Raw genomic sequence first — 13779 nt, forward strand, 5'->3', positions numbered from 1 at the left:
TGAGATGTGTGTTGACGTGGCGACTTGCGGTACATCACTGGGGAAATGACTAGTATTCATATCTTGCAAGAAAGTATCAGGATGATGGAGAGGGAAGGTGAGGCCGTTGTGTATGTTGAGGTAGGGGTATAGTTGAGTGACTGCCGCAGAAGGCGAGAGGATATAAGAAAGGACTGTTGTTGGTAGATCCCAACAGAATGAATCTCATTAGCTGCCTTCTATTCTCTCCATACATTTCTCAGCCAAGTGACATTGGGTCTCAACTCCTTTAATTCCAAGCCCCAGATCCAACCCATGTCCTGACAGGAAGACTCCGACAAGAGAAGGCATGTAAGTAGTTGGAACGATTGAAAGTGCTTCTCAAGCAAATTTGGTTCAGTAAAAGAAGGCTTACAGATGTATGGGAAAATTTACCAATCAACAGAAAGAGTAAATAAAAAAATTGACCCAAGTCGTCAGCTAGAAAGTTGTTAAATTGCCCATAAAAAAGTTAATTAAAGAATAATTAACGAAAAATCTGTAAGTACATGGCACTTCACACTGCGACATGAGAAAACACGGAAAAGTCCGTCAACATAGAATAGAAATTAAGAATGGTAATAAGAGATTCATTGGGACTAAGCTACCAAGAATATAAATTAGGCGTGCCGGCCATTCGCATGCCTATCCTCCAAATGCCCCGTGCCTATCCATTACTCATTCTTCAACGGATTTCCACTTCTACATATCCTATATACAATTGGATTATTCCTATACTTATCATCAGTGATGTTAGTAGTTGTTTGTGACATGGTGGCCAGGGAACAAGTTTCTCATGTCTTAGACGTTTACAAACTGTTTAACTCATCTAGTAGTTTTGTGAAAGCTCATAGAGCAATGACTACAAATACATACTGACCTGAAGACGCCAGAATAAAGGTCACAATAATGCATTAGATACAACCATAGATGCTACAGCAAATATTCAGCTTTTGACATCATTACTGTCTTTTAAATATGTCCCCAAAAACCCAATAAATACATTCTCCGTGTCAACTTACCAATCTCTCTTGAGGTCTAAATGCCGATTAGTTGGTCTTTATCTCAAGCCTCAAAGCCGACTTTTTATCTTACCCGTTGCTACATTCTTGCTTGTCATAACACTAGTGTTGCCATGTTCGCTTTGTGACATAACCGTTGGAGAGGAAGGAAAAGAAGGGGGATAAAGACGTGCTTGTCGACCAGCCATGGGCTCAAGCTAACGCATCAGTCAGTTTCAATGACAAGTTTCAGGCAGAAGTCAGAGTTAAAATTCAATGATGAAATTTCGAGGTGTTATAGTGGACAGTGGAAAACACAAAAATGCAAGACGTACTCGACGCTTAACTTCTTTCAATGGCTTTGTCATTGGCTTCCAGTGCAGAATTCCCTCCTTCAAATCTCTCAATTCCCCGGGAAAAAGATCCTTTACTTCTGGGCTATCCACTAGAGCCCTCATAATCCAAGGCAACTCGTAATCATTTTTTGCATTACGAGCGGAAAAAGATTCAACTTGAAGTTCAGGAATAGGATTTTGAACAGGACCGGCATAGAAAAGATACTTGACAGCAAGGGTGTAGCATGAGAGTTCTTCATATGGTGTCGAATGGCCGACGCCTATACATGAACAAAACTATCAGCCTCCATGGAAAGTGCAAGCAAACAGCGTACCCGTAAGAGATCCAGCTGTGGCTTCACTCAGATGTTCAACCAAATGTTGGTCGTCAATACCCGCGTTTCTGAGCATGAATGCAAAGCTCAGTAGGTTAATCATGAAATCACCTTGGGTGTAGCTTGCTCCATCGATATACAGCGCCCGTAGAAGAAGAGGATGTGTTGCTGTGCTAAAGGATGCTCCATATATTGGCACCTTTTCAACATCAGATAATTGTGGCCAAGGAGATGGATAACGTACTACTTGATCATTCAAACTGGCTAGCAATACTATCCTTACTTCATTCTCTAGAATCATCCTCATTGCCCTTTGATATGCTTGACTGACAGCCGATCCCGTGTCTTGAAACTCAAATAGTTCTCTTGTAGCCGCATTTTCAAACCACTGCAGATATGGTTGAATAACTGTAGACGTTGAAATTGAATATAGAGGACCAAGGTGGACACCGCACATAGCTAGCAAAGCTACTTTTTGATAGCCTCCGTCTGAGCCAAGCAAAGATGACAAGTTGGGTTTACGACCTCTTAATGGACTTGAAGGTATGACGCTAATAGGGCCAAATGCCCACTCACATCTGCCAACCGCTTCGGCATTCAAATGCGTTCGAATATGACCTTGAGCAATCAAGCGGGAGATCAGATGGGTAGTAACGATACAGCCTTGAGAGTGAGCAGCAAAGAAAATGGCATCAGCTCGTCGAAGGTCGTTTATCCATGCGGGGTTTGACAAGTATGCTTTGAACAATCTGAACAAGTCAGCTTATCTTTGAGACCGTAACGCAAGTGATCATATCAACCCCATTGCGATTGAGCAATGTATAAATGTACATAATAGGAAAAGAAAGCTTACCTATCTACTCGACTTTCAATGGTTCCCTCACCTTCCAAAGGCATTAAAGTCAATCTCACACCTTCGCCGCCGACACTGACTCCTCTCTCCTCGAAGAATTGCTTCACTGCTTGCCCCATCATAGTCGCAAATTTCATACTCGTGCCTGTTGGCTCGCCAATGACAGAATTTAGCATCTTGGCCGGGAACCTAAGAAGATTTGAAAAAAATTACTTGCTGACAATTCGTGTTAAGGACGAGGTACATACCAGCCATGGACACCAACAACGACGACCCTTTTAACGTTTTTCCACCCATCTTCTCTATCCCCATCAACGAGGCCAATTCTTCTAGGCAAATCTGCCCCAACATGTCTCCCTTCCTTCTTGCCTCGTGTCTCTGGTTCATTCTCCTCGATACTTGTGAATGCCGCCTTCGCCTGATCTGAATACATATAGTTAGATATGGATGAGAAAGCTTTCCATGCTAGGTTAGATGCTGTACTGTTGGTTTGAGTGGGCGAGGAAGGAACAGGAAGTAGAGAGCGAGGAGGCCGGTCGAAAGTGGCTTCGAAAGTGGGAGTTACAAAATTTGGTCGTGATTGCAGTTGTAGTCCACGATGTGATATAACAACATTATCTTTTCCTCCTTTTCCAGAACCTGCTTTATCCCCAGGTTTGCTGTTCGGCGATGCCGATGAAGGTGTGAGGGTATCTGAGACTGAGCCAACACTACTGAGCCTTTTCCTCCCAACATCCAGATTTTGACTGACTTTCGGTGCGACGCTTTTGATACTTTCTGTGTTTCTTTCAGAACAAGGCACTGCGACTGTGGCCGACGGGGCAACCTTGGTTTCATCAGGAATGGTGTGGGGTGTATATGAAAGCGGAAAATTAGGATCAACAGAGAGATCCATCACTTCCTCACTATTTTCCGTTTCCAAAACACTTGATGCGTTTGTCCTTTTCTGACTTGCCCTCAACGCCAAATAATTAAGCCATCCAGCTGTTGAAGACCGGGTGCCGTTAATAGGTACATCCGGATGGACGGCATGATCTCCACGGCTAGGAGACGTACTATACCTAGTCAGACTCAGGTCACTGGGTTGAGATAATAGAGCCGTCTGAAGGATAGGCTCAGGAGATGTTTTGAGGGGCAGGTTCAATTCTTGATCTAAAGCAGAATTGTGTTCAACATGTTTATTTTCATGATCAATCGAGGGCGGTGTGGTTTTGATTGTAGGTACAATGTAAGAGTAAAGATGCGATCCCCAAGATATATTGGCCTTTTTAGTATGCATCCCGTCTGGCGTTAAAGAGTTGCTCAAATTATCTTCTTTCTTTGCAGGTTTATGGGTTTCCTCCGGTTTTAAAGAGGTAATTGAAACACTTTCTGTAGGAACCAATGGTTGAGTGGTGTGTTGACCTGTTGAGGATGCCAACGATTCAGACGGGCTATGGGGATTGAACCACCAAGTTCTCCAACTCCTTGTTAATTCGGTACCAGCCATTTGCGCTTCAGAACGTGGCTTTTGCTTCTGAAGCTGCCGCTCTTCAATTTCCCTTCCATTGGCCATTACAGCTTCGGGAGACGGTTCTGACCATGAATTATTGTCCGCCTTTAATGATTCGGAGGATTCAGGAGGGTTGGAAGGTGGGATGTTGGACGACTTGCTAGAGAGGGCTTGGCCAGATTGATCAACATAACCAACAATGGCCGCATCGTTTTTGGCCACAGACTGAAAAGGAATAGAAGTTGCGTTCAAATATGATTTGACTTCTGATGTGGGTGCATCCTCTGGCATTGCATTAATAATGGAGGCAGTGCTCTCCATAGGTACGCCGTTTGAGACACTTTTCTCCACTGTCTTTGTATTGACTACTGTGGAATCAAACGTTTGCACCCTGGTGTTTTTTGACAAGGTGTGCCACCATCCCATCGTTGACTTTCCTTTTTGATCATTAGTTGTTTTGTTGAGAAGGAGAGGTGGATCAGGGCTCTCATTGACTTTTGATGGTGCTATAGAATCGTTAGGATTACAAGGTTGGCAGCCTGCACTAGATGGTACAGGTGGAGACAATGTCTTGGACACAGCAATGTTGAGGATCGCGTCGGCATCGGTGGATTTTTTACCAGCGTCCGAGACAAGACTAGATTTGACAGGATGCTACATACAATCTAAGCGTCATACAAAGCCGACAGAGAAAACAACACCTACTTCAATAGCGGGGGGCCTTGTATCATGTCCAATGGCATTGGCTTCTCTCTCTTTCCCTTTTCCTTTGATTTTTGAACCTACGTTTGCTCTATCATTCTTAGACCCTGGATTTGTCCAGCCTAGCCATGACCCAGAACTCTTTGAAGTAGTTGTATCAACATTTGAACGCTTTGTGTTGTGGGGTAAATCGACAATAGTGGTAGAGCTTGAAGGGCCAGAAGCCACATCACGCACTGTTGGAGAAGTATCCAAAGGCCCAACTAGAGACGAACTCCCGTTTAACGATGGTGGTTCCTCAAGCTTTGGAACGCTTCCGCTTGATTTTCCTGTTCTTTCATTGGTGCTTCTTTTGAAGGTTCCAACAGTATTTACGGTGTCACAACTGTTTTCTCGGCTCCTCAGACCCATCTGTCGTCCACCCAGGTCTCCGTCCAATTGTCTGGAAAGTGCCCTTTCGCTTTCAGATTCGGTATTCTGAGCGTTCAATCCTTGAAATTCTGGCGTTCCCTCAGCAATGACAAGGGAAAGCTTTGTGTTTGATCTTGGGCGGGAGTGGCGAAGTGTAGGCGGCAAATGGTGTACTGAAGCCGTAGATGATTTGCGGGATCGGTTTGTAGGCATTACTAAACAGTTTGAAGTAGATATACAAATTAGAGGGAGGATATGTAAAATGAAAAGTAACAAGATCAAAGATGATATTTCAGTTTATCAATGGAAGACGCAAAGGACCAAGAATGAATTCCACATGCCGTTTTGTTTTTTGAAAGGGGGCTCCTCCCATCATCTTAAATCAATCCATCATATCTATGCGTAGCTCTCTGCTAAAAGCTGTTCATAATACAGTGAAGTAGTTTATTCCCAACTAATCGTAAATGGTGCTTCATTGTTAAAACCAATTTGCAGGAGTACTAGACCTCACCAATGATCTGTTCAATTGTCAATTGACAAAGTCAGTCTAGACTAACCTGGAATAGATAATCAATAACGTCAAGTGAGCTAGCCGTTGCTGAGCTTTTCTTTAAATCAAAAGCTCTAAAGTCAGTACACATCAATAAAAGTAGTTGGGAAACTTCTTACGAACTCTTTAGAATTGGTGTTAAGCCCTTGAAGTAATAGTAATCTTGACGCAGTTGACGTAACATAATTGGATGGTTGAATATGAATGGAAAAGAGACAGATTATATCAATGATTGCTTCTTGTACGTAAACATAGAGGAGCGCTGAAAGATAAAGTTCCATGATGTACCACAGTAAAGACGAGCTATTAGGCAAAGGGGGTTAAGAGAGCCTCTACGGATGCGATGATTTGCAATTTATCATGTGCAAATCCATGAAAGACGAGCAACTCTTAAATTCTATATGGAAGACATTACATGGAGAGAACTATATGGTATATCCTAATATTACATGTAAGTTATGACTCTAAAGATTGTTTCGATAAAAGCTTTGTCTATTGCCCCCTGGGGTAGTGTTTTCTGTCTCGTCCCTTTCTTGCTTTGATTATGAAACCCGATGTATGATCATTCCAACAGGTAACAGGTTTTGTTCCAAACACTACTCAACTGAGCCTCAAAACCGAAACTCTCAATCTTGTCTTCTCCTGCTTGTCAACTTGTTGTTATGTTCCAGCACTGGCTCCGCCATGCCGTCTACCTCCCCTCCGTCCTCTGTCACCGTTCCCGCTTTTATCCTGTTCATCTTTGTCTTTGTTCAAACTTAGTCCTAGACTTCTCCTTTTACTCGACCTAGAACCCTTTCCATTTGCTATCGTACCAGTGCATTGAGGGTCAATCTCCATACCTTCCACTATAGGCCTTTTGGTTCCAACAGGATAATTTTGAGCTGGACCACCAGTGATCTCCGGAAATGTAGATATAGATGAATCAAAAATTGAGACGGGAAGGGTGTTTGGCGGCGTAGAAATATTGGGAAGCACAGAGGAAGAAGCTACCGGATCGTTATCGCGTATAGGGCGACGAAGAGATTGCTTGACAGCAGAGGCAAAAAGAGGTTGAGCCTGATGCATAGTGGTTTTTGAATGGATTAGATGGGAATCGACAGGCGAGGAAAGATAACTTGATGAAGTAGTTTGATTTGATGTTGCATTGCTGAGATTGCTCGGGCTTTCAAAACCATCCTCCTTAGCTACCTTTGAAGAATTACAACGACTATCTTCGAGTTGATCGTCATTCTTCCCAGATCTGTTTGCCCTTCCATGAATGCTGTATTGATTGAACACAGGAGTAGTAGTCGATCTGTGAGGGCCGGCGTTGGTTGTACGAGGAATAGGGTTACAGCGTACATTAGAAACAGGTAGCGCATTTTCTGCCTCTTCAGCAGCAAAAGCTGATATGGCAGCCTGATAGTGACACGTTAGTGCTAAAAGATACAGTAAAAGACATCTATACTTTTCGAGCATCTGCCCAATCCATCAATCTGCTCAAAGCCTGGGCAGAGTCTTGCCCTTCTCCTATCGATGATTGTACCATTGCAAGCATATCATCACTGTTGTATAATTCCATCAGGTGGATCTGTAACACTTAGCAGGATTTGACCTACAGTGCTGCAGTATAGCCAACATTGTACGCTTGCTACAACAATGATATATTAGCGACTGTACATTCACAAGATAGTAGATGCGTGGCTCTACTGCCCACAAAGCACGTGGCAAACTCACTTGTGTCACCGATAAAGAACTCTTGTATAGGTTGGTGATGCTCAGAGCAGCAGCTACCAAAAATGTAAGCGCGTATTTCCACAACATGGCATGTCCACGACAGATAAAAGGAGATGGGGGCGTTGAGCTTTGTCAATAGCCGAGTACAAGGGCATTATACCCACCTCTAAATTTGTCTCCCATGACTGTCTCAGCATCTGCGAAACCAGGCGGTAGCGTTTGCTTGAGGTTTGAGAGATCCATGACGATGTTTGAAAAATAAGTACAGTTGAACAGAAAGATAAAAATAAGATAAAAAGGACGATATAAAATTACAGAAATGGGAAGTAAACGGGAGCAGACTTACAAAATGCAAAACAGAGCAATCAATACAACCTTACGTAATTTGCTACCTGATGTATTTTCTATTACCACGACTCAAATTATTTCGTGTTGAGTAATGTTGAAAGTTAACATACATATCATCCAGTCATAAATTGCATTACTTTGCAGGATACCTTATTACTGTTACTTCTCACTCTCTCTTGCCTACTTTGTTTCTATTCATCATCAGCTACATACCAACTCAGACTACACAATATTTACTGACTCGTGACAATCTCAACCATTCCGGCTCTCCACAGGTTTTCACGCAGATGCAGCTCCCCGTGAGCTCCAATATGTCTTGGATCTCATTTTACAAATTACTGGAATCCAATGACGTCGAAATTCGCTCCTCGTTCAACCTTTCTTCCAAGTGCCAGCATTTGAAAGGAGCTCTTGTATCTTCCATACAGAGAAGAATCGACATGAGGTTCCGCAGAGTGCCGTATTTGGCATGCTCTGTGAGGCGTTTGTGGCTTGGGGGCCAAAAGAGGCTTTAGAAAGCTTGTAACAACAAAAGGATGAAGGGAACCTCGCGATTTTGGCAAAAGACCCTGTCCTCGTTCGGAGTATCAACAATGGTGAGTTCTTTGGGCAGCTTCAAGTGCTTTCACTACAAAAGGGGTAAAGGTTTGCACAGCAAATTGTGCCGGATCTGCGAGCTTATGTGGACTTTTGCCACAAGCAACAATTTCAGTGCATTTCAATCATCATACTGATACAACCAAGACATGGGTTTCCCGAGTGAGCATGATCTATATATGGCTGGAGGCCAGTCTGGCACATGGCCTAAGCAGCCCAATTTCCTACAGAAGCTCTATGCGTGAGTTGCGTTCTCTGATTTAAAAGACTGGATCTCATCACACTCAACAGTTTTCTCTCCCTCAATCCTCACCCATGCCCAGATGTCATTTATTGGGCCTCGGATAGTAAGCAGCTTGTTATAGCACAGCCAGATAAGGTAGGCGCGGGAGGAATTCTTGTGATGATTGATGGCGGAGCTAAATCTCCTCAATAGTTAGTGCAGCAAGTACTTCCTAAACTCTTCAAGCATGACAAACTTGCGTCTTTTGGCAGACAATTAAATGTAAGTATCGACAAGAGACTACTGTCTTTAGCTTAAGGTACATGGCTGAATTCACTCTCAGATTTACGGCTTTTCTCGACTTTTTCCCGGTCGCCAATTTAAAGATGCGAATGGAAACATCTCCAATGCAAGTATTTGGGCTCGTAAGTCATAATTTCGGCATAAACTCAATACCTCTTTGGGGTGTCACAAACGATGTATCATATGACTGACAACAACGCAGACCCAACACTTCACCGCCTGTCGACTTCAGAAGAACTGAATAATGTCAAGCGACGGGCACCGCCCAAACTGATACGCACTCGCCGCTTAGCGAATGGGGAAATAGTACGAACTAGAGCTGGGCCTGCTGTATTGGAGAAAGCGAAGGAAGTCAAAGAGGTGATGAAGGAAGGAAGACGAAAGAGGGTACAGGCATGGGCTGGGGGTGGGGTGACACAATTACAGGAGCAAGGTGAGAAGCGGCAAGAATCCGATATTCAAGATTCAGTCCCCAGTGCCCCATTCTTGGGGCATGCCAAACTGACGACGGCATCATATGGGGATGTGCTGCACACCCACCTAACTAATATACCTGAAATTACCGAACACGAAGCACGACTGATGGGATGTGAACAACGTCAAATAGAGCAATTATCTCTCAGCTTTCAAGCTAAAGATACTTCCTCTACGCCTAACACTTTAAGCCGGAGGACATCACAAGGACTACTATACTCATCACCGCCAGCAGTCAGTCGTATCGATGATTCTGCGACCACTAGTATCCAAGATGGTTCTTCACTGTTACCACAGACACCTCAAGAATGGAGTGCATTTCTTACTCCAGCAAACTCGCACCCGAATAAATCCGGGCTTCATGTGAACACCAACTTGGCTAACAGACGTCACCATCAAAGAATTGCATCGCCCATAGCTTCTGTAACTTTCACCAATAACGAAGTTTCGGGCACACCGCCGATCTATAATCAGTCATGCAGCAGTTCAGTTATGCCAACACCATTGGCTTCACCAAGACCCTTTGGATCAATAGATAGCAATTCAAGTTTCGCTACGATCTCAACACCAACCTCAATACCTTCAAGTATTCAAGCATCTAATTTATCTTTGCACAGTGCCGTGTTTGCTGACAATAGTCAGGGCTATTCTGCCTCTCCGTTGAAGCGGCAGATACAGCCATTACATTCACCTAATGCAGCTTCCTCAAAAGTGCAAGGTCCCCAAACTCCGACTGGAACTATCGATCCAAGATGGATCAGTCCAGCGGGCAGTCTTTGGTCGACCCCTAGCGCGACCCGAGCACCTTCCCCCGCACTTATAAGCCCTGTCCAGAAACATATTTTCCCCCCAGCTGAGTTTATTCACAGGCTCACTCCTGAGTTTGGCGATGGAGAGGATGGACTTTTCGAAACGCCGATGTTTGACTTAAAGACCAAGCTTGTGCCACCGCCATTCAATTTCGCGTCGGCCATACAGCCGATGAAGATTATGCAAGGTGATCAAGATGAAAGAAAGGTTATTACGAAATTAAAGTCTAACTTGCAAACGACCCAACCAATTAACCATGGCTATACCTTGCTTCCTAATACATTGAATGAACATCGCCACGAAGCGATACCGAGTATTGCTTCAAAAACCTTTCCGCCTTCAAGCAAAGAGCTGCCGCTGTTTACCCAGCTATTTGACATCAACATCAACGGAATTGATACGTCAAAGGGTACAATCGATTTTAACGAAAACACTCAGCCACATCGAGACGGAACGCACAATGAGCATCAAGATGCAATGGCTTGTTCCACTCTTAACGCAGCCGGTGTTTCTCGCTTCCAAGCTAAGTCATTTTTGGGTTACAATTAAATGAGCATGATCCACGCTGGAGTCGTTGTCGAAGCCAGCGGCGGTGTATATTACCAGATACGTGTTGTTATGATATGTCGATATTGTAAAAGTAGATTATGTATGCTGTGTTTGGATTGTATATAAACATTCTATTCATCTCTGTCCCTTAAGGATGTCAATGAATGCCTACATCAAAATTTACTACAGTGTACAAAAATGGAGACCCCAATTGCCCCGCTTTCCTCGGCGGAATCTTTTCTAATCTTATAATCTTATCGGTGGGATTATTTTTGTTTGGTTCCGTACTCACTCTCCTATCCGATCGGATGATGCGAGGGATACACAGTGTGTCTAACTCTGTATTTTGCATTTGCTTGTGGTTTCCTACCAGTGGCTTCTTGCCTGTGGTTCCCCGTTCGCATCGGTTCGCACGTAAAATGATGCTGATAACGCAAACGTTGCAGCACATTGTCCCTTTGCGTCATCACACCTGATGGCATATGCAACTGAGCTTCGCAACTGGCTATCCAATCATGGCAGCTTTCACGAAATTAGCATTTCCGATGAGAAGTTGGGAATGGGGTTACACGCTGCTCAGCAACCAAGGTAGTAGATAGTAGATGGGGACAAACCGCTGACTTGCGCCCACAGGTGGGCCGGTCTGCCGGTGGCCACAGGCATATAAAGTCTGACGACAGCTCTCTTTTCATTGCCACCAACAGTCAATATGTCTGTCCAACCCATTCGTCCAGCCTTTGCCGCCCTCGCCCTTACAGAGACGAGCGACATTCCCGAACTCTCTCTCAGCCATTCCAAGGTCATTCGCTCCTGGTCTGTCTCCTCTTCTGCCTCTTCTGTCTCCTCCACCTCCTCTACCTATTCTCGTGCTGCTGAAGACATGCTCGACCGCATTGCGGCCCATGATGTAGGTAGCCATTTCAAACGAGCCGAGACTGACAACCATAGCCCGACACACCCATTCACATTTGGGCAGGCGGTAATATCCGACTCAACAATCTGGATCTGACAACAACGACGAGGGAGGCCCAGGAGTTGTTGCATGCCATGAAAGACGACGAGCGAGTAAGTTTATACCTTTTCCACAATTTTATCGCTGATTCGGGTAGTTCCAATACGTTCAACTTCATTTTTTTGACGAAGAAAAGGAAGACTGGAAGGTATGCAACATCTCCTGTGTGGAACCCAAACTGTCACATTTCGGACTTGCTGATCATTTTGGCAGGTTTCTTTTGTCAGATCGCATGCATCAAACTCAACGGTGATTATCTCTGATTCCGAATGAGTAGTACGTTGGCGTAATATGGAGGAGTGGTTTGGAGTCTTGTGGTTGGTCATTATATTTGTTGATTGTACCCCTAATGCATGTTTTGGGATTGTTGAAACGATTGGCTTAGTTTGTATTCAAGAACACGGTTGGGAGATGGATGGCGAGGAGCACTCTCAGATGCATAGTGACACTGAGATGGTTAGGGCGGTACGATAGGGGTATCAGACGAGAACACGGCGGAGTTGGCCTGGAGCAACAGGTATACCAGTTATAGGGCATATTCCTTGACGTGGTTTGGCTTTGGTTTCGGCGGCCTTGTCTTCGTCTGTTGACTCGTCGGCCAAACTCCCGTCCCTATCTTCATCGTCATCTTCTCCTTGGATAGTATCCCACCCACACCTCCAACAGACTACCCATCCTGAAGGTAAGATAGCGGGGTTCTGCCACTTTTTGCCGCAGAGCGGACATGTACCGTACCGTTCTTTAGTAACTTTATATTCGCCTTGTTCTTGCTCTTTGCCGTGATCATCAACCTTGTCTCCTAGAAGTCCACTTTCACGCAAAATCCTCAAAGGTCTGGGAGGGGTGATTCCGGCATGGATAGCGGCTATTGAGGTGCTTGCGTCTCTCAGAGCAAGCGATGAGCGTGGAGAAGTGGGACCATACCACCATTGACTGAGTTTTAATAGGAGAAGTAGAGGCGGAAGGAGAGGAGGCAATTTTGAAAAGAAGGAGCTGGCGTGTGTCTAGAGAATAGATTAGCAATGATCTCAAAGAGCTGTTTACCATATACACAGTAAAGATAAAGAAACGATATATGGTATGAGACATACCTGATCCATGGCTCCAGAATCAACTCTTGTCACTTTAAGACCCAAAAGCTTATGCCATGGTCTATAAAACGAAGTCTTTTCGAAGAGGTATGCAATGTCATATCCCAAGAAAACAAGCTCGAGTCCTAAATTTGCGTAGGGATAGGCCACTTTGAATATCCGCTGGGTCTGTTACTGATTAAGCCTTGAGTTTTAGGAAACGAGAAAGGAACCAACCGTTAACAAAACATCAACTGACCCCTCCGTGTTTCTTTCCGGCTCGTTCAACCGCTCGTATAAATCTTGTAGCCTCGCTCTTGCCCATGGAAGACCTACAAGGTAAACGAGCATGCCCCATCTCTGTTTACGTGTAAGACCTCTTGCTGTTGGAAAGAAGCGAGAGAGACGGGGGGTGCCAGAAACAGACTGAGAAACCTCTAGTCCATAGAAGTGTTCTGCTATAGATGCATCTGTGCTACGTTAGTGTGGGGTGTAAATATCATTACAACGCTTACTGTGTCTCTTGAGGTGATGTCTCTCGAGTAGCAAAAGTAGCAGAGCAAAAGTCTCTTCGTGGTAATTGAGTAGTCTCAAAAGATATCGAGGGTATCGCTGAGCAAAGTACTGGCAATTTTAAGCAATACGACATGCCTACATAATCAGACAGACATACAGAGAGGATATAATGGACCACTGGATGGAATAAATCTCGCAATTGCTCCTGCGCCAGTAAGTCGAATAGGGATGGCCTTGGATAGCCCTGGCTCTTGGGCGATGGAAATATAGGCTGAGACATTGTCTTTTGGCTTTTTATCAACGAGAATATTGAGATTAAAGAAAGAAAATGCAAAAATAATCGGCTAATTGTTGGCCGGCAATCATTTTAAAAAGTTACTTTACGTAATATATCGACGCGTCAAAACAAACAATTCATCCATCTCTTTGTGAACCGTAATATATTTTTTCTTCTTCAAACT

At 44.2% G+C, this 13779-nt stretch overlaps 5 protein-coding genes across 5 annotated transcripts; 2 read left to right on the plus strand and 3 right to left on the minus strand.

Annotated features, from left to right (window-relative positions):
* Nucleotides 1–1036: 1036 nt before the first annotated feature.
* On the minus strand, nucleotides 1037–5360 carry L203_102599 (uncharacterized protein; the record flags this gene model as incomplete). Its single annotated transcript, XM_066212022.1, has 8 exons — nucleotides 1037–1056; nucleotides 1114–1237; nucleotides 1355–1635; nucleotides 1690–1888; nucleotides 1934–2438; nucleotides 2543–2731; nucleotides 2791–4688; nucleotides 4740–5360. 8 exons carry the CDS (start codon nucleotides 5358–5360, stop codon nucleotides 1037–1039), a joined length of 3837 nt encoding a protein of 1278 aa, XP_066068119.1.
* Nucleotides 5361–6357: 997 nt separating this feature from the next.
* On the minus strand, nucleotides 6358–7659 carry L203_102600 (uncharacterized protein; the record flags this gene model as incomplete). The annotated part of the gene is made up of 5 exons (XM_066212023.1): nucleotides 6358–7098; nucleotides 7148–7244; nucleotides 7299–7330; nucleotides 7417–7469; nucleotides 7581–7659. 5 exons carry the CDS (start codon nucleotides 7657–7659, stop codon nucleotides 6358–6360), a joined length of 1002 nt encoding a protein of 333 aa, XP_066068120.1.
* Nucleotides 7660–8510: 851 nt separating this feature from the next.
* Nucleotides 8511–10720, plus strand: L203_102601 (uncharacterized protein; the record flags this gene model as incomplete). The annotated part of the gene is made up of 5 exons (XM_066212024.1): nucleotides 8511–8602; nucleotides 8653–8740; nucleotides 8798–8866; nucleotides 8928–9009; nucleotides 9090–10720. 5 exons carry the CDS (start codon nucleotides 8511–8513, stop codon nucleotides 10718–10720), a joined length of 1962 nt encoding a protein of 653 aa, XP_066068121.1.
* Nucleotides 10721–11429: 709 nt separating this feature from the next.
* On the plus strand, nucleotides 11430–12005 carry L203_102602 (uncharacterized protein; the record flags this gene model as incomplete). Its single annotated transcript, XM_066212025.1, has 4 exons — nucleotides 11430–11631; nucleotides 11697–11785; nucleotides 11830–11880; nucleotides 11946–12005. 4 exons carry the CDS (start codon nucleotides 11430–11432, stop codon nucleotides 12003–12005), a joined length of 402 nt encoding a protein of 133 aa, XP_066068122.1.
* A 206-nt stretch (nucleotides 12006–12211) lies between these two features.
* Nucleotides 12212–13598, minus strand: L203_102603 (uncharacterized protein; the record flags this gene model as incomplete). Its single annotated transcript, XM_066212026.1, has 5 exons — nucleotides 12212–12736; nucleotides 12824–12991; nucleotides 13040–13272; nucleotides 13318–13426; nucleotides 13476–13598. The coding sequence occupies 5 exons, from the start codon at nucleotides 13596–13598 to the stop codon at nucleotides 12212–12214; spliced, it is 1158 nt and encodes a 385-aa protein (XP_066068123.1).
* Between the last annotated feature and the right edge of the window lie 181 nt (nucleotides 13599–13779).

This window comes from Cryptococcus depauperatus, chromosome 3 (genome assembly GCF_001720195.1).
Source record: "Cryptococcus depauperatus CBS 7841 chromosome 3, complete sequence".
NCBI lineage: Eukaryota > Fungi > Basidiomycota > Tremellomycetes > Tremellales > Cryptococcaceae > Cryptococcus > Cryptococcus depauperatus.